The sequence below is a fragment of the Rhinatrema bivittatum genome, chromosome 5, assembly GCF_901001135.1.
Source record: "Rhinatrema bivittatum chromosome 5, aRhiBiv1.1, whole genome shotgun sequence".
Classification (NCBI taxonomy): domain Eukaryota; kingdom Metazoa; phylum Chordata; class Amphibia; order Gymnophiona; family Rhinatrematidae; genus Rhinatrema; species Rhinatrema bivittatum.
The window spans coordinates 333,223,581-333,250,941 of record NC_042619.1 but is presented as its reverse complement, the minus strand read 5'-3'; the positions used below and the strand labels follow the sequence as shown (position 1 = coordinate 333,250,941).

General features: G+C 47.2%; 1 protein-coding gene across 7 annotated transcripts; it reads left to right on the top strand.

Moving 5' to 3' along the window:
- The first annotated feature begins 558 nt into the window (after positions 1–558).
- Positions 559–25,450, top strand: LOC115092940. 7 transcript variants are annotated; one of them, XR_003857117.1, is made up of 6 exons: positions 559–1,382; positions 1,905–2,040; positions 4,450–5,595; positions 13,037–13,093; positions 15,481–15,578; positions 24,672–25,450. XR_003857117.1 is itself a non-coding variant. In XM_029604435.1 (3 exons), the coding sequence occupies exons 1-3, from the start codon at positions 785–787 to the stop codon at positions 5,797–5,799; spliced, it is 477 nt and encodes a 158-aa protein (XP_029460295.1). In that variant the 5' UTR covers positions 559–784; the 3' UTR covers positions 5,800–6,132. The 7 variants fall into 7 exon arrangements, 3 of the variants coding, with proteins under 3 accessions (XP_029460295.1, XP_029460294.1, XP_029460293.1); XR_003857118.1 differs by lacking the exon at positions 4,450–5,595; XR_003857119.1 differs by lacking the exons at positions 4,450–5,595; positions 13,037–13,093.
- Positions 25,451–27,361: the final 1,911 nt, after the last annotated feature.

Below are 27,361 nucleotides of genomic sequence, written 5' to 3'. Positions count from 1 at the left end.
GCCTAGATTCCGCCTGACCACCAGAGGGAGGAGTGAATGAGAGTGTGTCAGCGAGGATGTGTGTGTGAATGTATAAGTGAGAGAGCCATGTGTACATGAGAGCATGTATATGTGTGCATGTGAGTGTGTGTGAGGGAGCATGTGTGTCAGCATTAGTGTGTGTGAGAGACTGTGTGTGTGTGCGTGTGATGGCAGAGTGTGTGTGTTTCAGCTGTCAGCATGTGCGAAAGAAGCGTGTGTATGTTTCAGCTGGGTGTATGTGTGTCAGCATGTACGAGGGAGCGTGTGTATGTCAGCATGTGTGATGGAAGTGTATGTGTGTTTCAGCTTGGTGTATGTGTCAGCATGTGCAATGGGAGCATGTGTATGGGGAAGCAGCGCAGGCTTGTCCTGCGCTGCTGATTATAACATGGGAGCAAGCAGTGAGGGAGAGGAATAGAGTAGGGGGAGGGGGCGGTGACCCTTAGCAACATCAGCAGTTTGAATTGCTGCCTTGCTATTGGTCACAGTGGGGCTAGGAGTTTGGACGCCAGTTGCTAGGTGCTCAGTCAGTTCCAGACAGCGAGGCAAAGAGCAAGGCTTGCTTTTGCTTGCTTTTTGCGCCATTGTGAGCTGACTATTGCGGAGGTTTAGGGTTTATTTAATAAATATAATAACCTTGAGACTCCTTTTGTCGACACGATGAAGAGGGGAGCAGAAAAGGGAGCCAGAAGGACGAAGGTGGCAGCGGTGCGAGGTGAACGCGAGGTGTCCAGGTCAGCCGGATTGAGGATGGAGGTGGCAGATGCCAGTAAGTCCCCCTTGTCGGTTCGGCAGGCTTCTGTTTGCCGGCGGGCGTCTCCGTCGCCGTCTCAGCCAGTCCTAGGGCTCTCCTTTCCCCCCCCCTTCCCAGGAGGTCATGGGCGGGCGGGACGGGGATACCGACTCGGGGGAGAGTGGCCCAGAGTCCGAAGAAATGTGGCTGGTTACCCCCTGCCTTCGGGGCCCGCCCCTCTCGGTGACGTGTTCCCTCCTGCGCTGTTTCCTGCCCCTCCGCAGCTGTCCCTGCCTTCCGAGTTCGCCGTCGGGGGGGTGTTCCTCAGCCTTCGTCCCAGCTGGCATTGCTGCCTTTTCCTCGGGGATTTTTTACAGGGCGATGTCGCTGCCCTCCCCCCTCAGACCCCCCGATGGAAAATGTTCGCTCCCCAGAGACACCACGTCGTGTGCGTGATTCCGCAGGGAGAGGGAGGCAGCAGGGTAGACTTGGCAAAGGCAAATCTCCGCTTCGCAGGAGAGAGCCTTATAGTAGGATGACTGAGGAGTGGGGGAGGGGAAGAAAGAGCAGGGTTTCGCAGCGCATGCCTCAGAGCCCCTATGTGGCAATGCAGAGACAGGGTCTGCAGGTTAGTAGCAGCAGAGAGTAGCCTTGGCTCCCGATTGATTAGAGGGAGATGCTGAGTGAGGCGAATTCTTATAGACAGGCAAAGAATTCTTATAGACAGGCAAAGGGTGAGCCCCCCAAACCAGTGTCAGAGCAGATAGGGCAGCAGGGAGGGCAGTCCCAGGCGGCCTTCATTGCAGACATACTGGGCCATCTTATGGCAGCAGGGCGGGGCATAAGCGCAGGTATGGGACGTCAAGAGAATTGTATGGGTTGGGCAGGGTTTGGAGGGTGGCCATGCGCTCAGTTAGAGTGGGTTAGTGAGAGCAACCCCCAGAGCAGGAGTTTGCTAGCAGGGGGTTCATTAGACAGAGGCAGGCAGCATATGTTTCGGAGAGAGATGGGTAGAAGGCGGGAAGGGGCGGGAAAGGGAGGGAGAAGGTGACTTTAGGACAGAAGAGAAGGGGAGTAGGGATGTTTTTCCTTCCACAGATTTTTTTATTTATTTATTTATTAATTTCTATACCGGCTTTCACGACCAAAGGATGATGAGGAAGAGGTGTTCCCGAGCACATCAAGGCATGAAGCATGGAGGGAGGTGGTGCACCTGATGGAAGCGATGGAGAAGGGTGAAAAAGCAACGGAGAAGGAAAGGGAGCCCACGGAGGCCCAGGAAGGAGGTGAGGAAGATCTCAGGGCAGGTAATCTAGAGGCGGAAGGAGCACAAAAAGATATGAGTAGGAAGAGAAAGCATAAAAGTCGCAGTTCTAGTTCCTCTTCTAGTTCTTCTTCCTCTTCCAGTTCTAGCAAGCAGGGTCCCATGCAGAGGTCAGCTTTGGAGGAAGGGCCCAAGCAAGATATGGGTCATCCCGCCCTAGCATTGTTAGTAGAGTTGTGGGAGGAATTACCCGAGCAAATGGTACGGAGAATCTGTAAACGGAAATATGTTGATATTTTCAAATTGTTAGAAGGGAGGAGGGGAGGACAAAAGGGTAGCAGGAGATCGAAAAAGAAGGGGAAAAGAAAATCGGTTAGTCCAAAAATTTCCAGGAATATAGGTAATTGGATGCGGGGATTCCTCAGGTTAGCTAGCGTGGTAGGGCATTTTGATGCCTCACAGTATGGGTCCTTGCTCTCTTATGCAGACAGCATTCTTGGAGCATTTCGGGATTACGAAGGTTGGGCTTGGCTTAACTACGATGAGAAATTCTGAGATAAGATGGCAGGAAACAGGTTCATAAATTGGGGGTCACAGGATATTCATCTTTGGTTGACCCAAATGACGCTAAAAGAGGTGGTACAGGGTAGAGGGGCGGGGAGTGCATGGAGTGGAGCGAATTCGGTAGGAGGGTTTGGTGGCAGTAAAGGCAGTTCTTTTCATGGGCAAGGGGGTAGTAAGATGTTGGAAGGAGGGAGTACGGCCACATCCAAAGGTCCCGATGTGTGCTGGAGATATAACAAGCTTACCTGCCTCTTCCCGGAGTGTAAATTTAGGCATGCGTGCACCAACTGTGGAGGGGCCCACCCAGCTACTAAGTGTCCACAAGGACAAGGTACAGGGGCAGTTAGGGGTGGAAAACAGTGAGGTGTTGCATTGTAAGGCAAATTCACCTATTGTTTTGTTGGTTTTACTGAAATGGTTAAAATGTTATCCCGACGTTGAACGGGCGGAGTTTTTGAAGGATGGTTTCAGTGCAGGTTTTAGGATTCCGTATGAGGGACCGGGGAGGGGGGGAGGGTGAAAAATGCCAGGTCGATTGCCCGGAGGGCAGATGTGGCTAGGGAAAAGTTGATTTCAGAAATCTGGTTAGGGAGGGTGGCAGGTCCTTTTGAGATTCAGCCTTTTGAGTGCATGCATGTGTCACCGTTGGCGGTGATACCCAAGAAGGTCCCGGGGAAGTTCAGATTAATTTTGAATCTGTCTTATCCGCCTGGGGAGGCAGTGAATGATTTCATTCCTAAAGAGTTTCGTTCAGTGTGATATGCATCTTTTGATGAGGTGGTGGCGTTAGTAAGGGTAGCTGGGAGAGGAGCTTTGACGGCTAAGGCAGCTTTCCGATTGTTGCCTATGCATCCGGATAGTTTCCCATTGTTAAGTTTCACGTTTGAAGGGTCTTTTTACGTGGATCGGTGTCTGCCTATGGGCTGTTCCATTTCTTGTGCCTTTTTCGAAGCCTTTAGCACTTTCTTGCATTGGGTGACTATGAAAGTTACACGACACAGGGAGATGTTGCATTATTTGGATGATTTCTTGTTTGTGGGGCCAGAAGGGAGTTTGGTTTGTCAGGAGCAGCTGAAAGGCTTCTTAGAGATGTAGACAGTTAGGGGTCCCGATAGCTGCAGACAAAACAGAAGGGCCCAGTTGTCAGATTTCCTTTTTAGGGATTGAGTTGGATTCCCAGGCAATGGTGTCGTGTTTACCAGCGGAAAAAATCAGTAAGTTATTTGACTTGGTGATTTCGGTAAGAGAAGCAAAGAAGGTTACCTTGCGCCGCATGCAGTCTTTGATAGGATCACTTAATTTTGCTTGTAGGGTGATACCTATGGGGAGAGCATTCATTCGTAGATTATCTTCTTCAACGAGAGGCGTGAGAGCAGCTCATCATTTCAATTGCATTAAAAATAGTGTGAAAGAGGAATTGGCTGTTTGGGAAATATTCCTGGCCTCTTTCAACAGAGTGAGCATGATCCAAGCAGGGGAAACTACTAATAGCGAGTTGCAATTGTATTCGGACGCGGCAGGAGGTGTTGGTTTTGGGGTATATTTTCAGAGTAGTTGGTGCGCTCAGAAGTGGCCAGGGGAACGGGTTGCAAATGGGATCACTAAGAACATCACGTTTCTAGAATTGTTTCCCATAGGGGTGGCAGTAACCATTTGGGGCCAACAGTTGAAAAATAGGAAGGTAGTCTTTTGGTGCGACAACTTAGGGGTTGTGAAGGTCATTAATAGACAATCAGCCAGTTGTTTGCACGTTTCAAGATTGATGAGGGAACTGATATTGTTATGTTTGCAATTAAATATGACAATAACGACAAGACATGTGCCAGGAACTCAAAATTTGATTGCCGATGCTCTTTCTCATTTTAAGTGGGATGTTTTTCGGAAGCTGGCTCTGGGAGCGCGACAGACGAGAGAAGTTTTCCCGGATCATCTGTGGCAGCTGGGAATGAGGAAGTGTGACATTTAATTCAGCAATCCGTGGCACCAGCCACTTGGAAAGCATACGCAGCTGGCAGGGGAGTGGTTTTGAGTTTTTTGAGATCAGTTGGGTGGAAAGAGGGACCCATGCAGGAGCAGGAGGTAGTGCGTTTCATTATGTGGGCAAAAGGGAAGGGGTATTCGTTAGCTTCGGTGAGAGCTCAGTTAACTGGGTTTACCTTTTTCCAAAAATTAAGAGGATGGGGTAATCCTGTGGAAAGTTTTTTGGTGAAGCGAGTGCTTGGGGGCTGAGGACATACCAGGGGAAGGGTGGAAGATAGGAGAAGACCGATCAAGTACGAACATTTGGTAGCGATAGTCAACAAAGTGGGGGTCATATGTTGGTCGCAGTATGAGACTGTTGTTTAAAATGGCGTTCATACTAGCATTTTTTGGTGCCTTTCGGGTTAGCGAGTTGGCGGCGTGTTCGTCTGCTAGTTCAGGGGAAGGTTTGCAAGTGGAATGAGTGCGGTTATTTGCAGAAAAGGTCAACTTGTGGTTACATCGGTCAAAAACAGATCAAAGGGGCAAAGGGCAATGGATAACCTTGGTACCAGCGGCGGACGGGTTGGTTTGCCCGGTAATGATCATGCATGAGTTCGTGAGAGTGAGGCTGAAAAGAAAAGGTTTGTTGCTGATGCATTTAAATGGTGCACCATTGATCATATTTCAGTTTGCTACGGTTTTGAAATTAACGTTTAGGTCATTAGGGTGGCGGAGTGAGTGCTTTACACCGCATTCATTCCGGATCGGAGTGGCAACCACGGCGGCAGAGTTGGGCCTCACTAGCGGGCAAATTCAATCAATAGGGCGTTGGAGGTCCAAGGCATTCCAGTATTGTGTAAGAAGGTAAAGGGCGATGGGAGTTGAATTCCAAATCGGTAAAGCTAGTTTTTGTTTTTCAGAGACGGATGGGGTGAAAAGAAGAGTAGAATGCGCCTGGGACGTGGGCCATTCTTTCGTGCAGTGGGCATTTCATCAAGCAGAGAGGCGTCCATTTGGAACAAACCTGGAATTAGACGTTCAAAAGTTTAAAGTGCATTGGTTTTTTAAAGGGGGTATGAAATGGGGGCAGTTGACAAACTTTTTGCAGAGGTTGGTCGACATACACAGTTATCCCAAAGTTTTAATAATTCATTTGGGGGGTAATGATGTGGGAGTTTTCTCATGTAGGCAGTTGCTGGCGAACATGAGAAAGGATTTAGCAGGCATCATGAATGCGATGCCTGGACCAGAGTAGGTTGGTCGGATATAATAGTTCAAATTAAGTATCATAAATTATGTTTATGGAAGAAAGGGGTTAAAAAATTAAATAGGCAAATTGGGAAATGGATGCAAGAGCAAGGGGGATTTTGGGTGCGCCATGATTGGTAGTGGAAACATTTGGCGGGTTTGTTTAGACAGGATGGAGTACATTTATCCGATGTGGGGGTTGATTTGTTTAATAATACTCTGCAAGAAGGTTTGGAACAGCACATGTTAAGCAGGGGCAGGGCCGCAATGGGGGACAAAGACAACTAAGTGGTCTTTGTTGTGGCAGAATCCTGAGCCCTAAGTTATAAGTTTGTATTGAATGATAAAAGTAATTGGGGGGGGGGGGTGAGAATCTCATGTAGTTTGGGGCTGCTACATGGGATGGCCAAGAGCAAAGGGGGGGGGGGGGGGGGCTGATGCTCTGGCCACATGCTTACCCTCGCTGGAGCCGAGGCGGGGTAAGTAGATGAGTGTGTGTGTGTGGGGGGGGGGGGGGGTGAAGACACGGCTTACCATTGGGACGAGGTGGTAAGCGGAGGAATAAGAAGAAGGGGAGGGGGAAGGGGTGGGGTTGGTTTTTTGGATTATTGTATTAATTTAAGGGTCAGGACAAGTCATTTTGAATAAACTGCAGCCTGTTGTTTAAGCCATACCTGCATGATGTTGTTTTGTACAGGGGGTGGGGGAGATATTAGCGAGCTTAAGTCTTGCATACCTATGTTAGTGTGTTTTAGTTGGGTGTGTATGTCATTATGTGAGATGGAGCAAGTGTGTGACAGCATATGTGATGAGTATGTGTGTTTCAACTGGGTATGTGTGTCAGCATGCATGAAGGAGCATGTGTGTATCAGAGATGGAAAAGAAAGTTTGTGTACCACTTACCTCCACTAATCCACAACAATCTCAGAAAGACTGAAAATTAAAAGAGCCCAAGTTTATAAAGCGGGGGATTTTTTTTATTATTATTGGTTTTCATTATTGGGAGTTACCTGATGTGTCTGCTATTTTAAAATATTTTGTTGGTGTTTGGGAAATTTTAAAAAAATGTTAATATGTTTTTAATTATTAGATTTTCTATTTGTCAGCTGTTATGAAATATTTATTCATTTTTATTATTATGCTTTCACTATTACTGATAATGTATATTTCTTGATTTCATTGTTTACTGTTTTATAAAGTTTCATTGTTTACTATTTTATCATTGTTGCACTTCATAAAGGGCCTGACTTGTTGAGGTTTCTAGTTCAGATTTTGTTTGCATATTTCTATTTCTATTTTCTGGTCTCTTTATTCTGTATTTAGTGAGGGTCTATCTGTGTTTTGCATGTGTGACAAAGGTGAGGTATTCTGCTTAGTATGGCATTTCTATATAGGGTTTTATAGCAGCTTGGCTAATACTGTTTTCCAAATAGGAGGTGCATTGGTGTTTTAGGGCCTGATGTAATATTTGCAGTGTTGCCTTTATATAGGTAGGGTTACCATTGTTTGGAAGCTGGCATTTAGTACTGTTTTAGTATGGGAGTTTACTGGATTGTAATTGCAGTTGAGTTTACCCAACATTTTACAATAGGCCTAATGCAAGTTTTATTTATTTTTTGGCAGGGTTTTCTGGTTGGCACTAAGGCAGTACATGCAAATATAATATATAGGTTATAAATGATAATTTTACCTCATAAGACTGTACTTTTTATGTAACATCTGTTGTTGTAAATGCATAATATTAAATTGTGTGTGGGGAGGGAGGAGCTGGGAGGTACAAGGCCAGGAAGGTTCACTTATAGCATCAAATACCCTTGCACCAGCCCTGGCTGCACTGACTCCACATGGGAAAGTAGAGTTCTGGAGCTGTAACATAAGAATATAAGAACATAAGAAGTTGTCATACTGGGTCAGACCAAGGGTCCATGAAGCCCAGCATCCTGTTTCCAACAGTGGCCAATCCAGGTTACAAGTACCTGGTAAGTACCAAACACTAAGTAGATCCCATGCTACTAATGCCAGTATTAGCAGTTGCTATTCCCTAAGTCAACTTGATTAATACTAGGTAATGGACTTCTCCTTCAAGAACTTATCCAAACCTTTTTTAAACCCAGCTACACTAATTTCACTAACCATATCCTCTGGCAACAAATTCCAGAGCTTAATTGTATATTGAGTGAAAAAGAATTTTCTCTGATTTGTTTTAATTGTGCTACTTGCTAACTTCATGGAGTGCCCCCTAGTCCTTCTGTTATCCAGTCTAGCTCTCTCATGATTTTATAGACCTCTATCATATCCCTCCTCAGCTGTCTCTTCTCCAAGCTAAACAGCCCTAACCACTTTAGCCTTTCCTCATAGGGGAGCCATTCAAACCCCTTTATCATTTAGTTGCCCTTCTCTGTACCCTCTCCAGTGCAACTATATCTTTTTTGAGATTGCAGCGACCAAAACTGTACATAGTACTCAAAGTGAGGTCTCACCATTGAGCAATACATAGGCAAAATGACATTTTCCATTTATTCACCATTCCCTTCCTAATAATTCCTAACATTGTTTGCTTTTTTGACTGCCGCAGCACACTGAGCCGATCTAGGCACTATGATGCCTAGATCTTTTTCCTGGGTGGTAGTGCCTAATATGGCACCTAACAACATGTAAGTACAGCATGGGTTATTTTTCCCTATATGTAACACCTTGCACTTGTCCACATTAAATTCTATCTGCCATGTGGATGCCCAATCTTCCAGTGTTGCAAAGTCCTCCTGCAATTTATCACAATCCGCTTGTGATTTAACTAATCTGAATAACTTTGTATCATCTGCAAATTTGATTACCTCACTCATCGTATTCCTTTTCAGATCATTTATAAATATATTGAAAAGCACAGGTCCAAGTACAGGTCCCTGAGGCACTCCACTGTTTACCCTTTTCCACTAAGAAAATCGACCATTTAATCCTGCTCTCTGTTTCCTGTCTTTTAACTGGTTTTGTAATCCATGAAAGGACATTGCCTCCTGTCCCATTACTTTTTAGTTTCCTGGAAGCCTCTCATGAGGGACTTTGTTAAATGCCTTCTGAAAATCTAAATACACTTCATCTACTGGTTCACCTTTATCCACATGTTTATTAACCCCATCAAACAAATAAGCAGATTTCTGAGGTAAGACTTCCCTTGGGTAAATCCATGCTGGCTGTGTTCCATGTTTTTCTATATGCTCTGTGATTTTGAACTTTAGAATAGTTTCCACTATTTTTTCCTGGCATTGAATTCAAGCTCACCAGTCTATAGTTTCCTGGATCACCCCTGGAGCCCTTTTTAAATATTGGGGTTACATTTGGCACCCTCCAGTCTTCAGGTATAATGGATGATTTTAATGATAGGTTACAAATTTTAACTAATAGATCTAAAATTTCATTTTTGAGTTCCTTCAGAACTCTGGGGTACATACCATTCGGTCCAGGTGGTTACTCTTTAGTTTGTCAATCTGGCTTACCACATCTTCCAGATTCATAATTATTTTGGTCAGTTTATCTGACTCATCACCCTTGAAAACTATCTCCGGAACAGGTATCTCCTATTTATTTATTTATTTAAAATATTTCTATACCGGACTTCATGAATGGGATTCATATCAGGCCGGTTTACATAGAACAAGGGATAAACGAAAAGTAACCAAAACAAGGAGGCTGAAAATAGCAAAGTTACAATATAAGAGGGGGATTAAACTTGGTAGCTATAGTATCTGGGAATAAGAGAGATAGGAATAACTACATATAAATCATATAAGAATCATATATATCCTAGGGATATGCTATCATCAAAGACAAATTAGGCAATTTCAACAAAATTGCCTAATTCGTCCTGGTTCGGGGACCCCAAAACCCGAACGGATTTTTTCCAAAATTTTGGAAAAGATTCAGTTTCGGGTTAGTGCACACTAGCTCCCTTTAGTGCGCGCTAACATAAAAATTTTAGCATGAACTAACTCCCTTTAGGGTGCACAAACTGAAATTCGAGTCCCCCTGAATCACAAACGCCTGAACCGCGGGAAATACGATATTATTTCATGCGGTGAACCGAAAATGAAGCCCAACTGAAAGGTTCGGCTTTGCACATCCCTAGTATCTCCCCAACATCCTCATTAGTAAACACAGAAGCAAAGTATTCATTTAGTCTTTCTGCAATGGCCTTATTTTCCCTAAGAGCCCCTTTAACCTCTCGGGTCCTGTGGTTATTCCCAGTGTCGGAGTAGGACTTAATTTTTTATCCTGTTTTAAGCCCTGGAGTAACGGCATGAATCACTTCTGGTCCCCCCCCTCCCCTAGAGAAGGTGGGCAGTGCAGAACTTAGAGAACTGTAAAAGTAGCAGCAGACTCTGTACCACATAGTCAATGGCAATTCGATGAAGGGGAAGCAAGCAACAGTCACAGAAAGGGATGGGGTGAGCCAAGAGGAAGTATCTGTGCAATTCTGAGCAAGCTTCTGGCTGCTGGCTGTGGATTGTGAGTCTTCTGGTGAGTGGGGTTGTGAAGAAAGGAAGGGAATTGGAAAGGGAAAGGTAGAGAGCTACTATAGACTGGGGAAGAGATGGCAATAAGCAAAAACACTTTATATAATGATGTGGCAGGCAGTACTGGAGTGGGGGCACTCACTGTGTGAGCAGAAGCAGCAGCACAATAACAGAATGTGTATGTCTGAGAGAATGTGTGGGTGGGTGTCTTTTTGACACAAATATACCCACACATACTCACTCTCAGTGTGTAGATGAGTCACAGAGAGAGTGTAGATGAGTCAAAGAGAAAGTGTTTGTGAGAATGGGTGTCTTTCTATGTCAGAGAAAAAGACACCCACACACACACTTTCAGATACGAAGTAGGTGTCTGAAAGAGTATGTTACGATCCTGCTCATGGAGCCCATCCTGCGAGCAGGCCTCTCCACTCTGCACCATCCCTAAAGGCCTGTGGCCGGGACGCTCGGCTTGCACCCCGGCCTTATTGCTGCCACCGCTGCCTCCCGCAGCAAGAAGTGCCGTCAGGATCTCCTCCATCGCAGCAGGAGGCTGCTTATGAAGTTCTTAACTGTGGCGGCAGGAGCCGCCGCTGGGCGTGCATTTTTTACAGCCTAGTGCTGCCCCAGGACGCCTTCACCTTTGTGGCTGGTCCTCTGCCACAGCCTCCTCCTCCGCGGACCAGTGGCCGCCACCAGAGATCCTTTTTCGCGGCCTGTGCGAGCTGTCCGTGGTTCTGTTCCATTCTCTGGGCCCTCCTCTAAGCACCAGAGCGTGCCTCTTCACTGCAATTAAAGGGCTAGTGGCGGGAAAAGTCTGCGGCCCCATCGGAAGTCCTCTTCATTTCCATTTCCTGCTTCAGCCCTATTTAAGGGCTCACTTCCAGTTCCTCAAGGTCTTTGATTGGACTCCATGGTCGTCCATGTTCTTCTTGCTGGTCCAGGTCCTCTGTGGCCTTCATGTGTCGAGATGGTTTTTCATTCTGTGTCTTGATGTTCCTGGTCTCGTTCCTCGTCAGAGCTCCTTCGTTGCCTGTTCCTGACATTCCAGTTGCCTTCATTGCCTTATCCTGATGTTCCATATGTCCTAGTTCCAGATGCCCTGTCGTTCTGAAGCCCTGATGATCCTGTGTTCCAAGTGTTACAAATTCCGAGTCTTCCAAGTGTTCCAAGTTCCTAGGCTTCCTAGTGTTCCGATTGTTCTGACTCTTCCAAGTTCCGAGTCTCCCAAGTTCTTCCAGCTCTTCGAGTCCTCCAGATGGCCATCCCGAGGGTAAATCCGTATAGATTGAGTTCCTGTTTCCTGTCATTGGAGCCTCATTGTTTGGATCCCCTTCTGGTGCTCCCGCGTTGTCCACGGCCAGCCTTCCTAGGTTGTGTAGGGCACGGAAGCGGACAGGGTGGTCCGTGACCAGCCCATGGTGGGCTGTGTAGGGCGCCCTGAGGGACAGTGCCCACCTGCACCTTCCAAGTCCTCGTCTGAGTCCTTCCAAGTTTCAGATCCTCGTCTGAGTTCTTCCAAGTTCCAGACTTCATCTTGTTCCTGCTCTCAGCCTCCGTCTGGCCTCACGCACTCGTCATTCCCAAGCGGCGGGTCTGGAAAGGCTTTTGCATGACTGGTGGGCTACTCCTGAGACCAGCACTGTGTTGCTAGTCTCATTGGTGCGTGTAGGTCCAGCGGAGGGCTGATCCTGCCTGGTTCCTGTTCCGAATTCCTTTCCTCCATTTCAGTCCTGCTTGTTCCTGCTCCTCCCATGCTGGCATGTTCTCACCTCCCATGGTGTGCCTTGGTGCTCCTCCTTGAGTCGTGCCATGGTTCAGGGGCTCACGCTCTCCCATGAGCTAGCGACCACGCCTCCGTGCCCTCATCACCAGCTTATGCATCAGCATCCGAAGGCTGTGGTCACAATAGGATCCGAAGGCCATGAGCTCAGTGAGCATGTGCCTGCGATGGGCTCAAGTTTCCTGACATTTTTTTGAATTCTTGTTCCTTGCCTAGAAAAGATTTTGCTCCTAGTTCCTGGACTCTTTTTGCCTGGTAAAAATTTGTTGGTATTGGTCTCCCTTTTGAGTATGTACGGATTTTGCAACCCGCTGGAGATGCCTGCATCCAGACTTTACTCAAGCCAGTCCAGTCCTGGAATTCTTTTCGTCCAGCAGGAGGCACCTGCTCTTGTTCCAGATACCATCTCTGTTCGGTTCCACAGAGATGTGGGGTTCCATCCTGGGTTCCACACGACCTGCAGGAGGCACCCGCGCCAAGGTTCCACCGTCATCATTACCAAGCTCTGTTTCTTCGCCAAGCATCATCACCCAGTTTTTGCTGATATCATAAATGACAAGAAACCTGACTTTCTATTAATAACTGAGTCTTGGTTAGTGGAATCGGACACGGTAATTTTAAATAGCCTATGCCCGAAAGGATTATGTTGCTTTTTCCTTGTCTAGAGTAAAAACGCAAAGGAGGAGGAATTATTGCATTTATAAAAGCATCTATTAATCCGATTAAGAAAATAATAGTAGATACAGATCCATTTGAAATGCTTATAATTACAACTTCCTCATTAAATATAATTATTATGTATTGTCCCCCTACAACACTGGAAACTTATTTGTCAAAGTTTTTAGAACTTTTTACTACATTGAATTTGAATTTTGAAAATACTATTTTAATAGGTGATTTTAACATACATGTAAATGTATTAAACAAATCTATTAATACTATTTCATTTTTAGAAGCCATGAAGGGTATGGGCTGGCATCAATTAATTTCTAAGCCTACTAATAAAAAAGGTAATACGTTAGATCTTAGAGGTGTGCATCCGTTTTCCACGTATTTGTAATCCGCAACTTATTTTTTGCTATCTGTTAAATACGTGGGGAGCGAAACGCATCGCAACTCTCCACCGTATTAAACAGATTTCTGTTTTATTCGGCCTAAATAAAAATTTAAAACCCCCCCACCTTCCTGACCCCCCCAAGACTTACCAAAACTCCCTGGTGGTCCAGCGGTGGGGTCCGGGAACTCACTCAGACCCTCGGTGCTAGTTTCATCATGGCACCAATAGCCTTCGTCACAGGGGCTACCGGTGCCATTGGTCAGCCCCTGTCACATGGCCATCGGCGCCATCTTGTGCTCCTACCATGTGACAGGGGCTGACGAATGGCACCAGTAGCCCTGTAACATAGTATGGGCAAAGGCTATCGGCGCCATTTTGAGTCCTGGCGTCGGACGGCAGGTCGCTCCAGGACCCCTGTTGGACCCACAGGGACTTTTGGCCAGCTTGGGGGGGGGCCTCCTGACCCCCACAAGACTTGCCAAAAGTCTAGTGGGGGTCCGGGAGCAACCTCCTTTCACCCCGGCCGTCCGATCCCAATACTCAAAATGGTGCCGATCGCCTTTGCCCTCACTATGACGGCGATCGGCGCCATTTTGAGAATTGGCGGGACGGCGATTTTGAGTCTCAAAATGGCGCCGATCGCCTTTGCCCTCACTATGATTGCGATCGGCGCCATTTTGAGACTCAAAATCGTCGTCCCGCCAATACTCAAAATGGCGCCGATCGCCGTCATAGTGAGGACAAAGGCGATCGGCGCCATTTTGAGTACTGGCATCGGCCGGCCGGCATGCAGAAGGTCGCTCCCGGACCCCCACTGGACTTTTGTCAAGGCTTGTGGGGGTCAGGCGGCCCCCCCAAGCTGGCCAAAAGTCCCTGGGGGTCCAACAGGGGTCCCGGAGTGACCTCCTGTACTCCGGCCATCCGATGCCAGTACTCAAAATGGTGCCGATAGCCTTTGCCCATACTATGTCACAGGGGCTACCGGTGCCATTGGTCAGCCCCTGTCACATGGTATGAGCACAAGATGGTGCTGATGGCCATGTGATAGGGGCTGACCAATGGCACCAGTAGCCCCTGTGGCAAAGGCTATCGGCGCATGATGAAAACCGGCACCGAGGGTGTGAGTGCAGGGATGGTTCCTGGACCCCCCGCTGGAGCACCAGGGAGTTTTGGTAAGTCTTGGGGGGGTTCAGAAGGGTGGGAGGTTTGTTTAAATTTTTATTTAGGTGGCCATATAATTCGGCGAAGATTTGTGTATTCGTGGGGAATCGCGATACATTTCGCTTCCCCACGAATACTACGAATAATGCAGTATACGTTGTGGATCGCCAATACGGCGAAAACGTATTGGCGATCCACAATACCCCTAGAGGCAAGACCTTGCAAGGTCAGTTTTGCTGAAAGGTCTAGCCACAAGATGGATTTGCTGGAATATTTACATAATGATCACAGAAATACTGCTGATAAATGTGTGGATTTGAAAATTAAACTAACACAGAACAAAGATACATTCTGTTTAATGAGCAATGATGCTGATGAATGCTACAAACTACTTATCTTAACCACAGCCCTCTTTGTAAAGAGCGAAAAGTATCCCCAGGAGTGCACTTGGGGCATGCAGAAGATCTACTGAAAGCTAAAGATGTGCCTGAAAAGCAAAATATACATTTAACAAAATGTAACAAAATAATAATAATTTCAAGAATGTGGTGAACCATGTGGAGGTGAAAGTCTTTAGCATACCTGCTGGAGCCCTTGTGACTAACCAGAAAAATCTCTTTTTGGGACTGTTACCCAAACTTATCGGGCTTGGGTTTGTGCATAATGATGCTTTCAGCAGTAATGTCGTGAAAAACTCCTTCAATTTTAAACATTATAATATTAATTTTGCTACACTGTATGTGGATGGTGAACAGGTCCCCAGGAAAGCTCTCTAACCAGATTTTGAGAATGGATACTGTGTCAAAGAATGCATGCAGTTAGTTCAAGTGATAGGTAAACATTTGAAAGACACATCAATAGTCACATTTGAAAGACATATCAATAGTCATGAGTTTTTACAAGGTTACTGGCCTTTGAACTATCACTCAGCCAGGAGTGCACAGGCTCATTGATTAAAACTAGTAATCTGGCTCTGGCTGAAATCCATTTTGTCAGAGCTTTACCCCACATGATGATTATGATTATGTTTGGAATCTAAAAGAGTGATAGAAATAAATCATAGAAGGATCGTTCTTTTTAATAATCTGTGATAATGAACACCATACAGATCTTTTGTATTTTAAAGGAGGACCCACATTTATTAATTCATTTATTTTGATTTTATATTTTGCTTTTCAGGCACCTTCAAAGCGACATGTTGCAAAATCTTTCTTAGATGTCATGCCCAGTGATTGGCTTCCAGATTTATAAATCTCAAGGAAATCCCTAAGTTGGTGGTAAATATTTTCTATTTATTTAAAGATTCTTGTATACCGTCGTTCATAATATACATCACAACAGTTTACATGTTACAAAATCATAAAATCACACTAAAATATCTAAAAGGTACAGTAAAATATGATAAAAAATAAAACTGTTAATCAATTAGTCCTTTTTTTCAAGATAATCAATATAAGCCTGTTCAAAAAGCCATGTTTTTAGAGCTTTTTTAAAAGCTTTAAACTCTGACTCTAAACGCAGTGCCACAGGCATAGTGTTCCAAATGCATGGACTGGCAATTGAAATGGATCTCTCTCGAATTAATATAAGATGGGCAGAGTTCATAGATGGAATTTGAAGCAGTCTTTTATTCGCCGATCTTAAGGATCTCTGCGGGACATGTAACCGAATTAGAAAATTCAACCAGTCTGTTTTTTGTCCATAAATCGCTTTGTGTAGTATACAACAAGTTTTGTACTGTATTCTTTGTGTTATTGGCAGCCAATGCAGATTGATTAAAACAGGGGTGATATGTTCACGTTTTTTTACAATCTGTTAAAACCCTTGCTGCAGAGTTCTGAAGCACCTGTAAAGGGCGCAACGTAGATTGTGGAAGGCCTAAAAGAAGGGAATTACAATAGTCTAAGGATGAAATGTCAAGGAGAAGAATGGAATCTTCACCACTGGAAGTCTGCGGTCCCCCCAGGAGGAGCCCGTAGGGACCCGGACTGCTGGGACTTAGGTGGACCTTTGAGAGGTCAAGGAGTCGAGAGTTCGGTGCAAGGGCTAACTGGAGCTTCACCCCTGGAAGCCCGCGGTCCCCCGGGGAGGAGCCCGTAGGGACCTGGGCCGCTGGGACTTAGGTGGGCCCTTGAAGACGATGGTCCAGAAGAAGTCCGAGCTCACGTGCGAGAGGGTCGTTGCTTACCAGTCCGAGGTCGTATACCAAGGGATCGCCACTTGCCAGTCCGAAGTCACACACCAGGAATCACCGCTAGCCAATCCAAAGTCACACACCAGGAATCACCGCTAGCCGATCTGAAGTCAGGAACCAGGAACACCAAGGCAAGACAGGAACAAGGATCCAAAGCGTAAGAAGACTCACCAAAGCAAGCAGACTTAAACAGCACTACAAGAGACGTTGCCAAGTTGAGGAATGAGCAGAGGAAGCCTCCTTTTATACTTCCTCTGCTCTGGATCATAGGGAACAGCTGTGTGTAGTTAAGGGAACAGGTCCCTTTAAATCTGATGAGGAGGCGCGGCCTCGCACCTAAAGATGGTGGCAGCCATCTTGGATTTCCTCCGCAGAGGAAATGCTACTGGACGCCGCGAGGGAGGAGGCAGTGACGGCTCCCCACCCGGTGACCATCACTGGGGCCTATGCCAGAGCGACGGGCATAGGATCAGGGGGCTCAGCCGGAGCTCCTGCAGCGGGTCGCCATCGCGGGCACGGTAGGGGACCGCGGTCGTGGCCTTCCACAGCTGCGGAACACAACAGTACCCCCTCTTTAGGGCACCTCCCCGGAGGCCTGGGCTTAGACAGATGGTCTCTGTGGAATTGCTCAAGCAAGCCCCGGTCTAAGATGTTGGCCAACGGCTCCCAGGTGTTTTTCTTAGGGGCCGAACCCCTCCCAAGCTAACAGGTACTCCCATTTCTTCCTATGCTTTCTCACGTCCAAGACCTCTCGGACTTGATAGGTGAGGTCATCTTTGGAGGCAATAGGTTGGGGAATCGGAGGCATGCTGGAAGGCCATGATAACACCAGAGGCTTCAAGAGGGAAACATGGAACGTGTTGTGTATCTTGAGGGAAGGCGGAAGACGAAGCTCATATGAATCAGCACCAACCTGTCAGATGATTGGAAACGGGCCAATAAATGGCGGGGCCGGTCACGCTGATGGCAGCTTCAGGCGGATGAACTGTGTGCTCAGCCATACTTTTTGGCCCGGCCTGAGAGGCAGGTATTGTCTTCTTTGCTGATCGGCATACCTTTTTGCCGCCTGACTGGCTTTGATCAGTGCGCATTGTGTGGAGATCCACAGGCAGTGTAACTCATCTGCAGAGAGTTGGGCTACCGGGGATGTAACTGAAATGGGAACTGACAGCGGCGGGCGTGGCTGCTTCCCATACACTATCTGAAATGGCGAGGATCCGGTAGCCGTGGAGAGATGAGAATTAAGTGCAAATTCTGCCCAGGATAGCAGGCTAGCCCAGTCCTCCTGTTTCTCATTGACGTAAATACGGAGGAACTGCTTTAAGGTTTGGTTCATTCTCTCCGCAAGACCTTTGGTCTGTAAGTGGTAAGCAGACATATAGTCTAAGGTAACGTCGAACTTCTGGCAGAGGGCCTTCCAAAACCTGGCAGTAAATTGAGGCCCTCGATCCAAAAGAATACTTCTTGGTAGGCCATGTAGCCTGAAAATGTGCTGGACGAACAGCTGGGCCAGCTGTGGTGTGGACGGCAATCCTGGGAGTGGCACAAAGTGTGCCATTTTACTAAACCGTTCAAAGACCACTCATATGACTGTGTTGCCACTGGATAGTGGCAGATCGACCATGAAGTCGGTTGCCACATGAGTCCATGGTTCTGAAGGTGCTGGTAAAGGCTGAAGCAAGCCTGAGGTCGAAGCGGGGATCCTCTTGTGGTGAGCACATGACTGGCAGGACTCTACGTAAGCCCGGACATCTTTGTTGACCTTTGGCCACCAGTAATATTGGCGCAGGGTCTGTAAGGTCCGGCATTGTCCTAGATGACCGGAACAGCGGGAATTGTGAGCCCATGCCAGGACTTGTTTCCGCAAGTGTGGCGGGACCAGAGTTTTCCCGGGAGGGATGGTCATGGTGGCAAACAGAAGGATGCGTGACGGCTTGATGATGAACTGTGGTTCATCCGAATTCTCCGTAGACTCAAATACACGTGATAGGGCGTCGGCCTTGATATTCTTCCTGGCAGGTCTGTAATGGAGAATAAAATTAAATCGGGTGAAGAGGAGGGCAAAACGTGCCTGCCGTGGGTTGAGTCGTTGTGACCGATGCAGGTACTCTAAGTTTTTATGGTCTGTGTAGACCGTAAACTGGTGTTGTGCCCCCTCTAGCCAAGGGCGCCACTCTTCTAAGGCTACCTTTATAGCCAGTTCTCTCCGGCATAGTTTCGTTCTGCCGGAGAGAACTGGCGGGAGAGGAAGGCACATGGGCGTAACTTATGAGTTTCGGAAGTCTGGCTCAGAACGGCCCCTACGCCTTCTGAGGATGCGTCCACTTCGATGATAAACGACCTCTGCGGATCTGGATGCCGAAGGCACGGTTGTTGTAGAAATGCCTCCTTGAGGCGATGAAAGGCGGCCTCCACTCCAGGAGGCCAGTTCTTGGGATCTGCACCTTTCCGCATCAGGGCTGTCATCGGGGCAATGATGGACGCATAGTGAGGTATGAATGATCGGTAATAATTAGTGAAGCCCAGGAACCATTGAAGTGCCTTTAATCCGGACGGCTGCGGCCATTCCTGAAAGGCCTTCAGCTTCTGGGGGTCCATACAGAATCCCTCACTGGAGACGATGTACCCCAGGAAGGGAAGGGACTTCTGCTCAAAAAGGCACTTTTCAAGCTTCGCATAGAGTCTATTTTCTCAGAGTCGTTGCAATACTTGGACAACGTGCTGGCGATGAGTGGCCAGAGAGTCCGAGAATATCAAAATGTCATCCAGGTACACTACCACGCACTGATATAAGAGATTGCGGAGTATTTATTTATTTATTTATTTAACACTTTTTTATACCGACCTTCATAGTAATAACCATATCGGATCGGTTTACAAAGAACATAGGAATAACAGAAGCAATAACTGGAGAAATTAACAATAGCGGTGAATAAGTCAAAGTTACATTTAACAGGGAGAAACAACTTGGAAGCTAAGATAGCTGGAAGAAAGTAAAGGCATGAAGTAATTGTAATATAATACACTAACGAATATGGGCTGGAGCTTAAAGTGCTTTAGCCTAGAAGTGCCAGGGTCCATCGTTCTAGAGAGTAAAAAACCTTCATTCAAGTGAGTAAAAGGCGATTAGTGGTTGTCTGGAGGATCGGAGAAGGCTTGATGAAAGAGCCACGTCTTGAGTTTTTTTCTGAAATTTAGGAGGCAGGGTTCCAATCTAAGGCTTGAAGGGATATTATTCCAAATAGATGGTCCTGCTATTGAAAACGCTCGGTCTTTGGTCGAGGAAAGGCGTGTAGCTTTGGTTGGGGGAAAATTCAACGTACCTTTGTGAATATCTCTAATTGGTCTGTTAGAGGAATATAATTTGAGGGGGATTTCGAGGTCGAGTTGGAGTTGATGATGGATGGATTTGTGTATTAGGGTGATTGATTTGAAAAGGATTCTGAAATTCACTGGTAACCAATGTAGGTTTCTGAGGATGGGTGAAATGTGATCTCCACGGCTGGTGTTGGTCAATAATCTCGCTGCGGCGATTTATATCATCTGCAGTGGTTTGATGGTAACTTTGGGGAGGCCTAGGGAAAGGGTGCTGGCAATAGTCTATCTTGTTCATGGTGTTCTGGAACACCACCGGAGCATTACAGAGCCCGAATGGCATCACTAAATACTCATAGTGGCCGTCTCGGGTGTTGAAGGCCGTCTTCCATTCATCACCCTCCTTAATACGGGTCAGGTTGTAAGCCCCTCGGAGATCCAACTTGGAGAAGATCCTCGCACCTTGCAGCCTATCGAAGAGCTCGGAGATGGGGGGCAAGGGGTAACGGTCCTTGACCGTTATAGCATTCAGGCCCCGGTAGTCAATGCAAGGGCGAAGACTTCTGTCCTTCTTTTTGACGAAGAAGAACCCAGCCCCTGCTGGGGGACGTTGATTTCTGAATGAAGCCCCTCTCCAGGTTTTCTTTGATGAACTCTGTCATGGCCTGCGTCTCCGCAGGCGAGAGGGCATAGGTGCGCCCCCGAGGAGGCTCAGTGCCAGGGAGGAGGTTGATGGCACAATCGAACGATCGATGAGGAGGAAGTATCTCGGCCTTTTGCTTTGAAAAAAACGTCCACGTATGAGGCATAGTTGACCGGCAGGCCCTGAAGACTGGTGGAGGCAATGGAACAGGAAACCGGAGTCACTGATTGGAGGCAATTGCCGTGACAATTCGGCCCCCAGAGAGATAGCTGCAAAAGTCTTCCAGTTAAAAACCGAGGAGCGTGCTCCTGAAGTCAGGGAAGGCCCAGGATGAGCAGATGTATGGAGTAACCCCAACTCATAGAATGACATCTGCTCCCGATGAAGGATCCTAACCCTCAACTGGACGGGAACCATGGTGTGCATCACACGTTCCGGAAGAGGTTTACCTTGGATCAATGAGATGACCAAAGGAGCTGGAAGACGAACTTGTGGGATCTTTAAGTGGTTCCACCAGGCTCTTCATAATGAAAATTGCCGCCGGCGCCGGAGTCCACCAGGGCTAAAGTGTGGAACTCCCCGTCAACAGATGTTACGCCACTGGTAGCGTTAGTGGAGGTGCAGGTGAAGTACAGCCCAGGAAGAGACCTCCTTCAGGTCCTAGGCCCGGAAGTTTCCCGACTGCGTCGGGCATGTGGGCTGATGGCCCGCTACGCTGCAGTAAAAACAAAGTCCTTCCTTAATACGCCGCCGCACTCCTATGGAGAAACTCTCCCACGGCCCAACTCCATGGGCTCCTTGGCGGGCGTTCGAATGGCTCCTGATGTGCCCTTGGAAGAAGGCGAGGGCCTCCTCGCTGCATTTACTTCCAGAAGGCGAAACCGCATACGACGATCCACTCAATTGGCCAATTCTATCATGCCGTTGAGGCCGTATGGGAGTTCCTTTGCTGCTAGTTCATTCTGAAGGCCCCTCCAAGAACATCGCATGGAGGCAATCCTCTCTCCAGTTTAGCTCCGCGGCCAGGGTACAGAACTCTGTTGCGTATTTGGCCACTGTCCGGGTACCCTGTCGCAACTGGAGTAGTTCTGAGACAGCAGTAGGTTTGCAGACAGGCTCATCAAAATCTGTCAGAAAGCGGACAGAAACTGGTTCAAGTTTCCAAACACCGAGGCCCAGATCAAAGGCTTCCCGTTGAACTGGGACATAATGTAACTGGTTTGACCAGGTCACTAGGAAAATTGAGCAGGCAACAAGGAAAAACAGACCTGGCACTGACTACAGAATCCCCGACACAACTTTGTGTCTCCGGCGTATTGAGAGGGGCACCGGGAGTTGCGTGGGAGTTGCTTGTCCAAGACCACCCACGGTGGCCTGCACGAGGCCCTGAGGAGTAGAGCGGCCCCCCGGAGTCACAGGCGAGGACGTTAGAGTGGGGTTCATGGCCCTAATGCTTCAATGCATTGGTTCAGGCCCTCCACTGCAGAGGCAAGGGCATCCAGGGTCTTTTGCTGGTCCATCAGGCACTGGGCCATTCCCAGAATGGCCTGGCAGGCGGATACCTCCGCCAGGTCCATGGACTTGGCAATCTGTTATGCTCAGGCTTGTGAACCCTGGGCCCGATGGGAGGATGGTGTACCTTAGGAGGAAGATCATAGGTTCTCCCATCGTGGTGGCGAAGCAGAACAGAGATGCGACCAGCTGACCCTCGGCACTGGTGACTGAAGCGACTGTGGAAGCAGATGAAGAGTCGTGACAATCAAGGAGAAGAACGGAGTCTTCGCCACTGGAAGTCCGCGGTTCCCCCAGGAGGAGCCAGTAAGGACCCGGACCGCTGGGACTTAGGTGGACCTTTGTGAGGTCAAGGAGTCAAGAGTCGGTGCAAGGGCTAACTGGAGCTTTACCCCTGGAAGCCACAGTCCCCCCGGGAGGAGCCCATAGGGACCTGTGCCGCTGGGACTTAGTATGGGCCCTTGAAGACGATGGTCCAGAAGAAGTCCGAGGTTCACGTGCCAGAGGGTCATCGCTTACCAGTCTGAATGTGTATACCAAGGGATCGCCCACTTGCCAATCTGAAGGTCATACACTAGGAATCACTGCTTACCAGTCCGAAGTCACACAACAGGAATCACCGCTAGCCAATCTGAAGTCAGGAACCAGGAACACCAAGACAGGAACAAGGATCCAAAGCGTAAGAAGACTTACCGAAGCAAGCAGACTTAAACAGCACTACAAGAGACGTTGCCAAGTCGAGGAATGAGCAGAGGAAGCCTCCTTTTATACTTCCTCTGCTCTGGATCATAGGGAACAGCTGTGTGTAGTTAAAGGGATCAGGTCCCTTTAAATCTGACAAGGAGGCGCGCCTCATGCCTAAAGATGGCAGCGGCCATCTTGGATTTTCTCTGCGGAGGAAACACTGCTGGACGCCGCGAGGGAGGAGTAGGGACGGCTCCCTACCCAGTGACCATCACTGAGGCCCATGCCAGATCGACGGGCATAGGATCAGGGGCCTCCCCCGGAGCTCCTGCGGCGGATCGCCATCACAGGCACGGTAGGGGACCGCGGTCGTGGCCTTCCATGGCTGCAGAACACAACACCATCTATGTGACTGAAAATGGCATAGGAGAATTTTTTGATTCTGTTGGACAAGACCCTAATAATTTATTATTTTCTAACAATATGACATTTTTCAATAAACATTTTCAAGATTTCTTATAGCACAACAGACAGTTACAGTATCTACTATCTACAGCCTATGGTTATCATTAGAGATGTGCTTAGTTTCTAGGGTTCAGGTCAGGCTTCGGTCAGCTGCTTCGTTCAAACATTTTGTTTTTTTACGTGTTGTTTTTTTTTCCCAACGAACTGCATTAGTGTGCACTAACGGGACTTAATGCGCACTAACAACCAGTTAGTGTGCACTAGCTCAAAGTTAGTGCGCAGTGGAAACAGCCGAGAAAGTGCGCACTAGCTATATGTGACTGCGCATTAAGTCACGTTAGTGCATACTACCAGGGTAGATTGTGCGCAGTATCTGGTTAGATAGTACACCCTAACTATGTAGTAGTGCGCTTTAACTAATGTTAGTGCGCACTAACAAAAAAGTGCAACATAAAAATTAAAGTGTATCAATTTATGAGGAGTTTGTTAGCTAGAGGTATGGTTCTGGGTTCCCATTGGTTCACTCCACCTTGAAGACAGCCAATGGGAATATAGAGCCGTTACTTAACTCATCCGGAGTTAGTACGCACTAAACCTTGGTTAGTGTGCACACATTGAGCATTAGTGTGCTCTACCTCAAGATGGTGCACACTATCCTGAGCATGCTCGGTGGTGTCCCCAGGGGCCATTTTGCTTCTTCATGTGCACTAACAGCCACAGACAAGTGATACTTGTCTTGATACAGCACTACGTAAGCAGCACATCTCTCTCTACTACACACAGAGTGCTCAAATTGTACCACTGTAAGTATATAAGGTTTTGTTTTAGTTTTTCTATGGTATATAGTTACTTTTCTAGTTACTTAGTTAGTTATATAGTTCATGTACTTTTTTTTTTTGGTAAAGTAGCATAAAATAATATAAAAATAATAATAAATGAAGTACTTTATTTCATTTTAAGTTAAATTACATTAGGGGAAATTAAAAGTTTAACACACAAAGTACTTCATTTTATTTTATGCTATTTTAGTGAAAAAAAAGTTTAACACAGAGACTGTCAGTGTCAACAGTTTTATCAGGTGTTCTTCACAGAAGGGGGAGACTGTATGGGTGCAAAAGCCGACAGCGATAGCTTTTGCAGGTCCAGCCCCGCTTCACCCCCTGCCCCCCATTACCGCTGGATTTTCTAAGATCTGTGACCTTAGAAAATCCAGGCCTGAGTGACTATGTGAGTAAATTAAGGAATGGAAGGAGAAAGAAGAAGAGATTTGTTTCATTCTAGTGTACCATCATATTCTGTCTAACTTGAGAGAGCCTCCTTTATTTCTCCTTCCAATTCTTCAAATTATGTATATGCACTATTTCTAAATCTAGATTGATATCCCTTTGTTCTCCCCCCTCCCTCCTTCTCCCCTGTTATGGACTCCTCATTTTCCTAAAACCCTCAAGGTTAATAAACTAAGGAGTAGATTATTTTATAAACTTGCTCGCACGTGTCCAATATTTGCTTATTTATTTGCCATATTGATTTTTTTTTTTTTTTTGCATTTCTTTACAGGGCAAGAGGAAGAAGCGGCGGCAGCAGCAGTAGCAGCAACATCAGCAGCCTGGCCCAGCACCAGTACTGCCGTACTTTCTCCAGGATCTCCTCCTAGCTGTAAATGCTGTGCACAGTTTACCAAGCTGGAGGAGATCCTGCAGGAAGTACGGCAGTTCAAGGCGAAATATGATGCAGACTTCATGATGTTGCAGCAGGAGGTCAGACTCAGAAATGTGGAGCTGGAGGAGACAAAATGGCCACGGAGGAGTGAGCACCAAAAACCGAGCTCCGGAGTTGTTTGTATTTCTTTTGCTTTACAATTGCCTACATTTTGATTCTCTTTATTTTCGATTGTGGTATCATGCCACATACAAAACGCAAAGCAAAAATCAAAGAAATTACCTCAACACCGATTCAGCTTACTCGGCAACTGCAGATTGAGGAGGTTTTTGTTGGCCTGGTGCAGTCATTGACGGAGGGAGGGGCCGCTGGAGGAGTCAGCGGAGAGCAGCCATTGAGCTCCCTGGCCATAGAAACATCTTTGAGCCCCGGCGCGCCTACCACCCCAGAAGCCCTGCTTAAGAAACTGGTACCTCAAGCTGACCTTTTGCCAAGGCAAGGAAGAGAAGTGTTGTGGTTAGTAGAGATGTGAAACGGAACGGAATTGGTTCCGATTACGGGTTCGGGGACTATCATGAAATTTTGTTTTGTGCGGTCCGACCGGTTTTTTTTTTTTATCGGCTGCGCCCGAGCCGATAAACAAAAAATACACCCCGACCCTTTAAAACACATCCTTTAGCTTCTCCCACCCTCCCGATCCTCCCCCAAACTTTTTTAAAGTACCTGGTGGTCCAGTGGGGGTCCCGGTAGCGATCTCCCGGTCTCGGGCCGTCAGCTGCCACTAATCAAAATGGTGCCGATGGCATGGGTATCCATGCCAGTGGCCGGCCCCTGTCACATGGTAGGAGCACTGGATGGCCCACGCTGAGCCAGGCTTGGAATGGCCTGCAACGCAGTGAGCTGAGCCGGATCCATTGAGTTAGCAATCTGTTGTGGTTATGTGTGTTTTGGTTGATCCTTGGGTGCTGTGGAGGTGACAACGCCCATGGGGAGGAGCCCCATGAGGAGCCACAGCACTGGGCTAGACTCGTGCTACACAAAACACAGGAAAATGTTCTTTTATAAAACAGCTAGATGGTAGCCACCAGGTGGCAGTAGTGAGGTAGTCTGTAGTTGCAGTCCCAGGGACCTTCTCTCCACGATGATGTCAAGAGGTTCTGCAGCAGGTCTCACAGCAAGGGGATACTGTGGGTGAGACAAACTGAGAGGTTAGAGTACTCACTGAGAATAGCTATTGGTAAGCGATTCCACCAGATAAGTAGATGAAGGTACAGGCACCGAGGCAGGGAAAGCAGACCCTCGAGGAGCGAGTACCTGTTCCCTGAAATGCACCTGAAATAAAGCAGAGGGCCCCCGAGGAGCGGGTACCCAAGTTAGTTGATATCCCGAAGGGCTGAGAGAAAACTTCTAGCGGCAGCTTTCTCTCAGCGGCAGCTTTCTCTCAGGACCATGGGGGAAGACAGAGGCCAGCGACTGCCGGTTAAGGTAGGGGGACCCGGCTGTGGTGGTCTGCAGCCGGGATTCCCAACAGCCTAGCTTCCACATCCCCCTCTTCTTTTCTTTACAGAAGCAGAGGATCGGAAGGCATGCACCAAAATGCCATATCCTTTAAATTTTCAACAACAGATTTATTTATTTGATGCAATAACAAGGAGTTACTTCAAAACAACTGTCAATAAAGCATCTAACTAGGCAATAATAAGTAGATTAATTGTAGTCTCTGGAGGATCACTGATAGACAAATATAAAATAAACCAGTAGAATAGAAGTAATTTAGATTAGTTTGAGCATTCCTACTGCCTTAGAAATTTTAAATTTCTAACAACTGAAAAAAATTAAGATGCAGAAGAAAGCTTATCGCGTTGTGCAAATGTAAATTTTAAATTAAGTATTCAAGGGGGTGGAGTTGGGATGGGACAAATGTAAAGTAGGAAGGTCTTATCACGATCTATGAAAAGCCTGCGCTCTTTTCGTGGCTCATAACTCGCCCAATAACTACACCTTTTCCCGTTGTGTTAGGCTGTATCGCACCCTACAGTATTATTGTGGCACGTATCGCACAGGAAAAAAACAGCAGGCAATCACCACACACCTACTAAGCAATTCTAGACCAATGTTCCCTACAACATCAACAAAGTCCCAAGTGCACTTGGCAAGCCCACTTCATGGCTGAGCAGGCCCGCTGCAGACCCCAAGATGTTGGTGAAGGTCAACCATGACTTGGGCCAAGGCCCCTTGCAAGACATGTGAGGGAAGTAGCAGAACCGCTGGAATGGGGTATGCTGCGATGTCGCCGCAGGTACAGGGAGCGGATCTTTCTTCCTCGAACTTCATTGCTGGGTATGCTAGAGGACATTGTGATTACCAGGTATTGTCTCAGCTCTCGTGCTATCCTGGAATTATATGAAGACATACGAGGTAGTCTTGACCCTCTAACCAGAAGGTCCTGTGCTGTCCCCGGCCTTAATAAACTCTTGGCTGCCCTGCATTTTACTGCAAGTGGCTCCTTCCAATCCACAGTAGCTATTGGGGGTAGAATGTCCCAAAGCACCTTTTCATGATGTCTGGACCAGGTCATTGAAGCTGTA

What these genes read in the sequence shown, in the direction of transcription:
- LOC115092940 (XM_029604433.1), top strand. Translation starts at nt 1,167, where the DNA reads ATGGAAAATGTTCGCTCCCCAGAGACACCACGTCGTGTGCGTGATTCC. An exon ending in TGCAGAGACAGGGTCTGCAG is followed by an intron (nt 1,383 to 1,904) that starts GTTAGTAGCAGC and finishes TCACGACCAAAG; the next exon opens with GATGATGAGGAAGAGGTGTT. An exon ending in CACGGAGGCCCAGGAAGGAG is followed by an intron (nt 2,041 to 5,464) that starts GTGAGGAAGATC and finishes TTTGTTTTTCAG; the next exon opens with AGACGGATGGGGTGAAAAGA.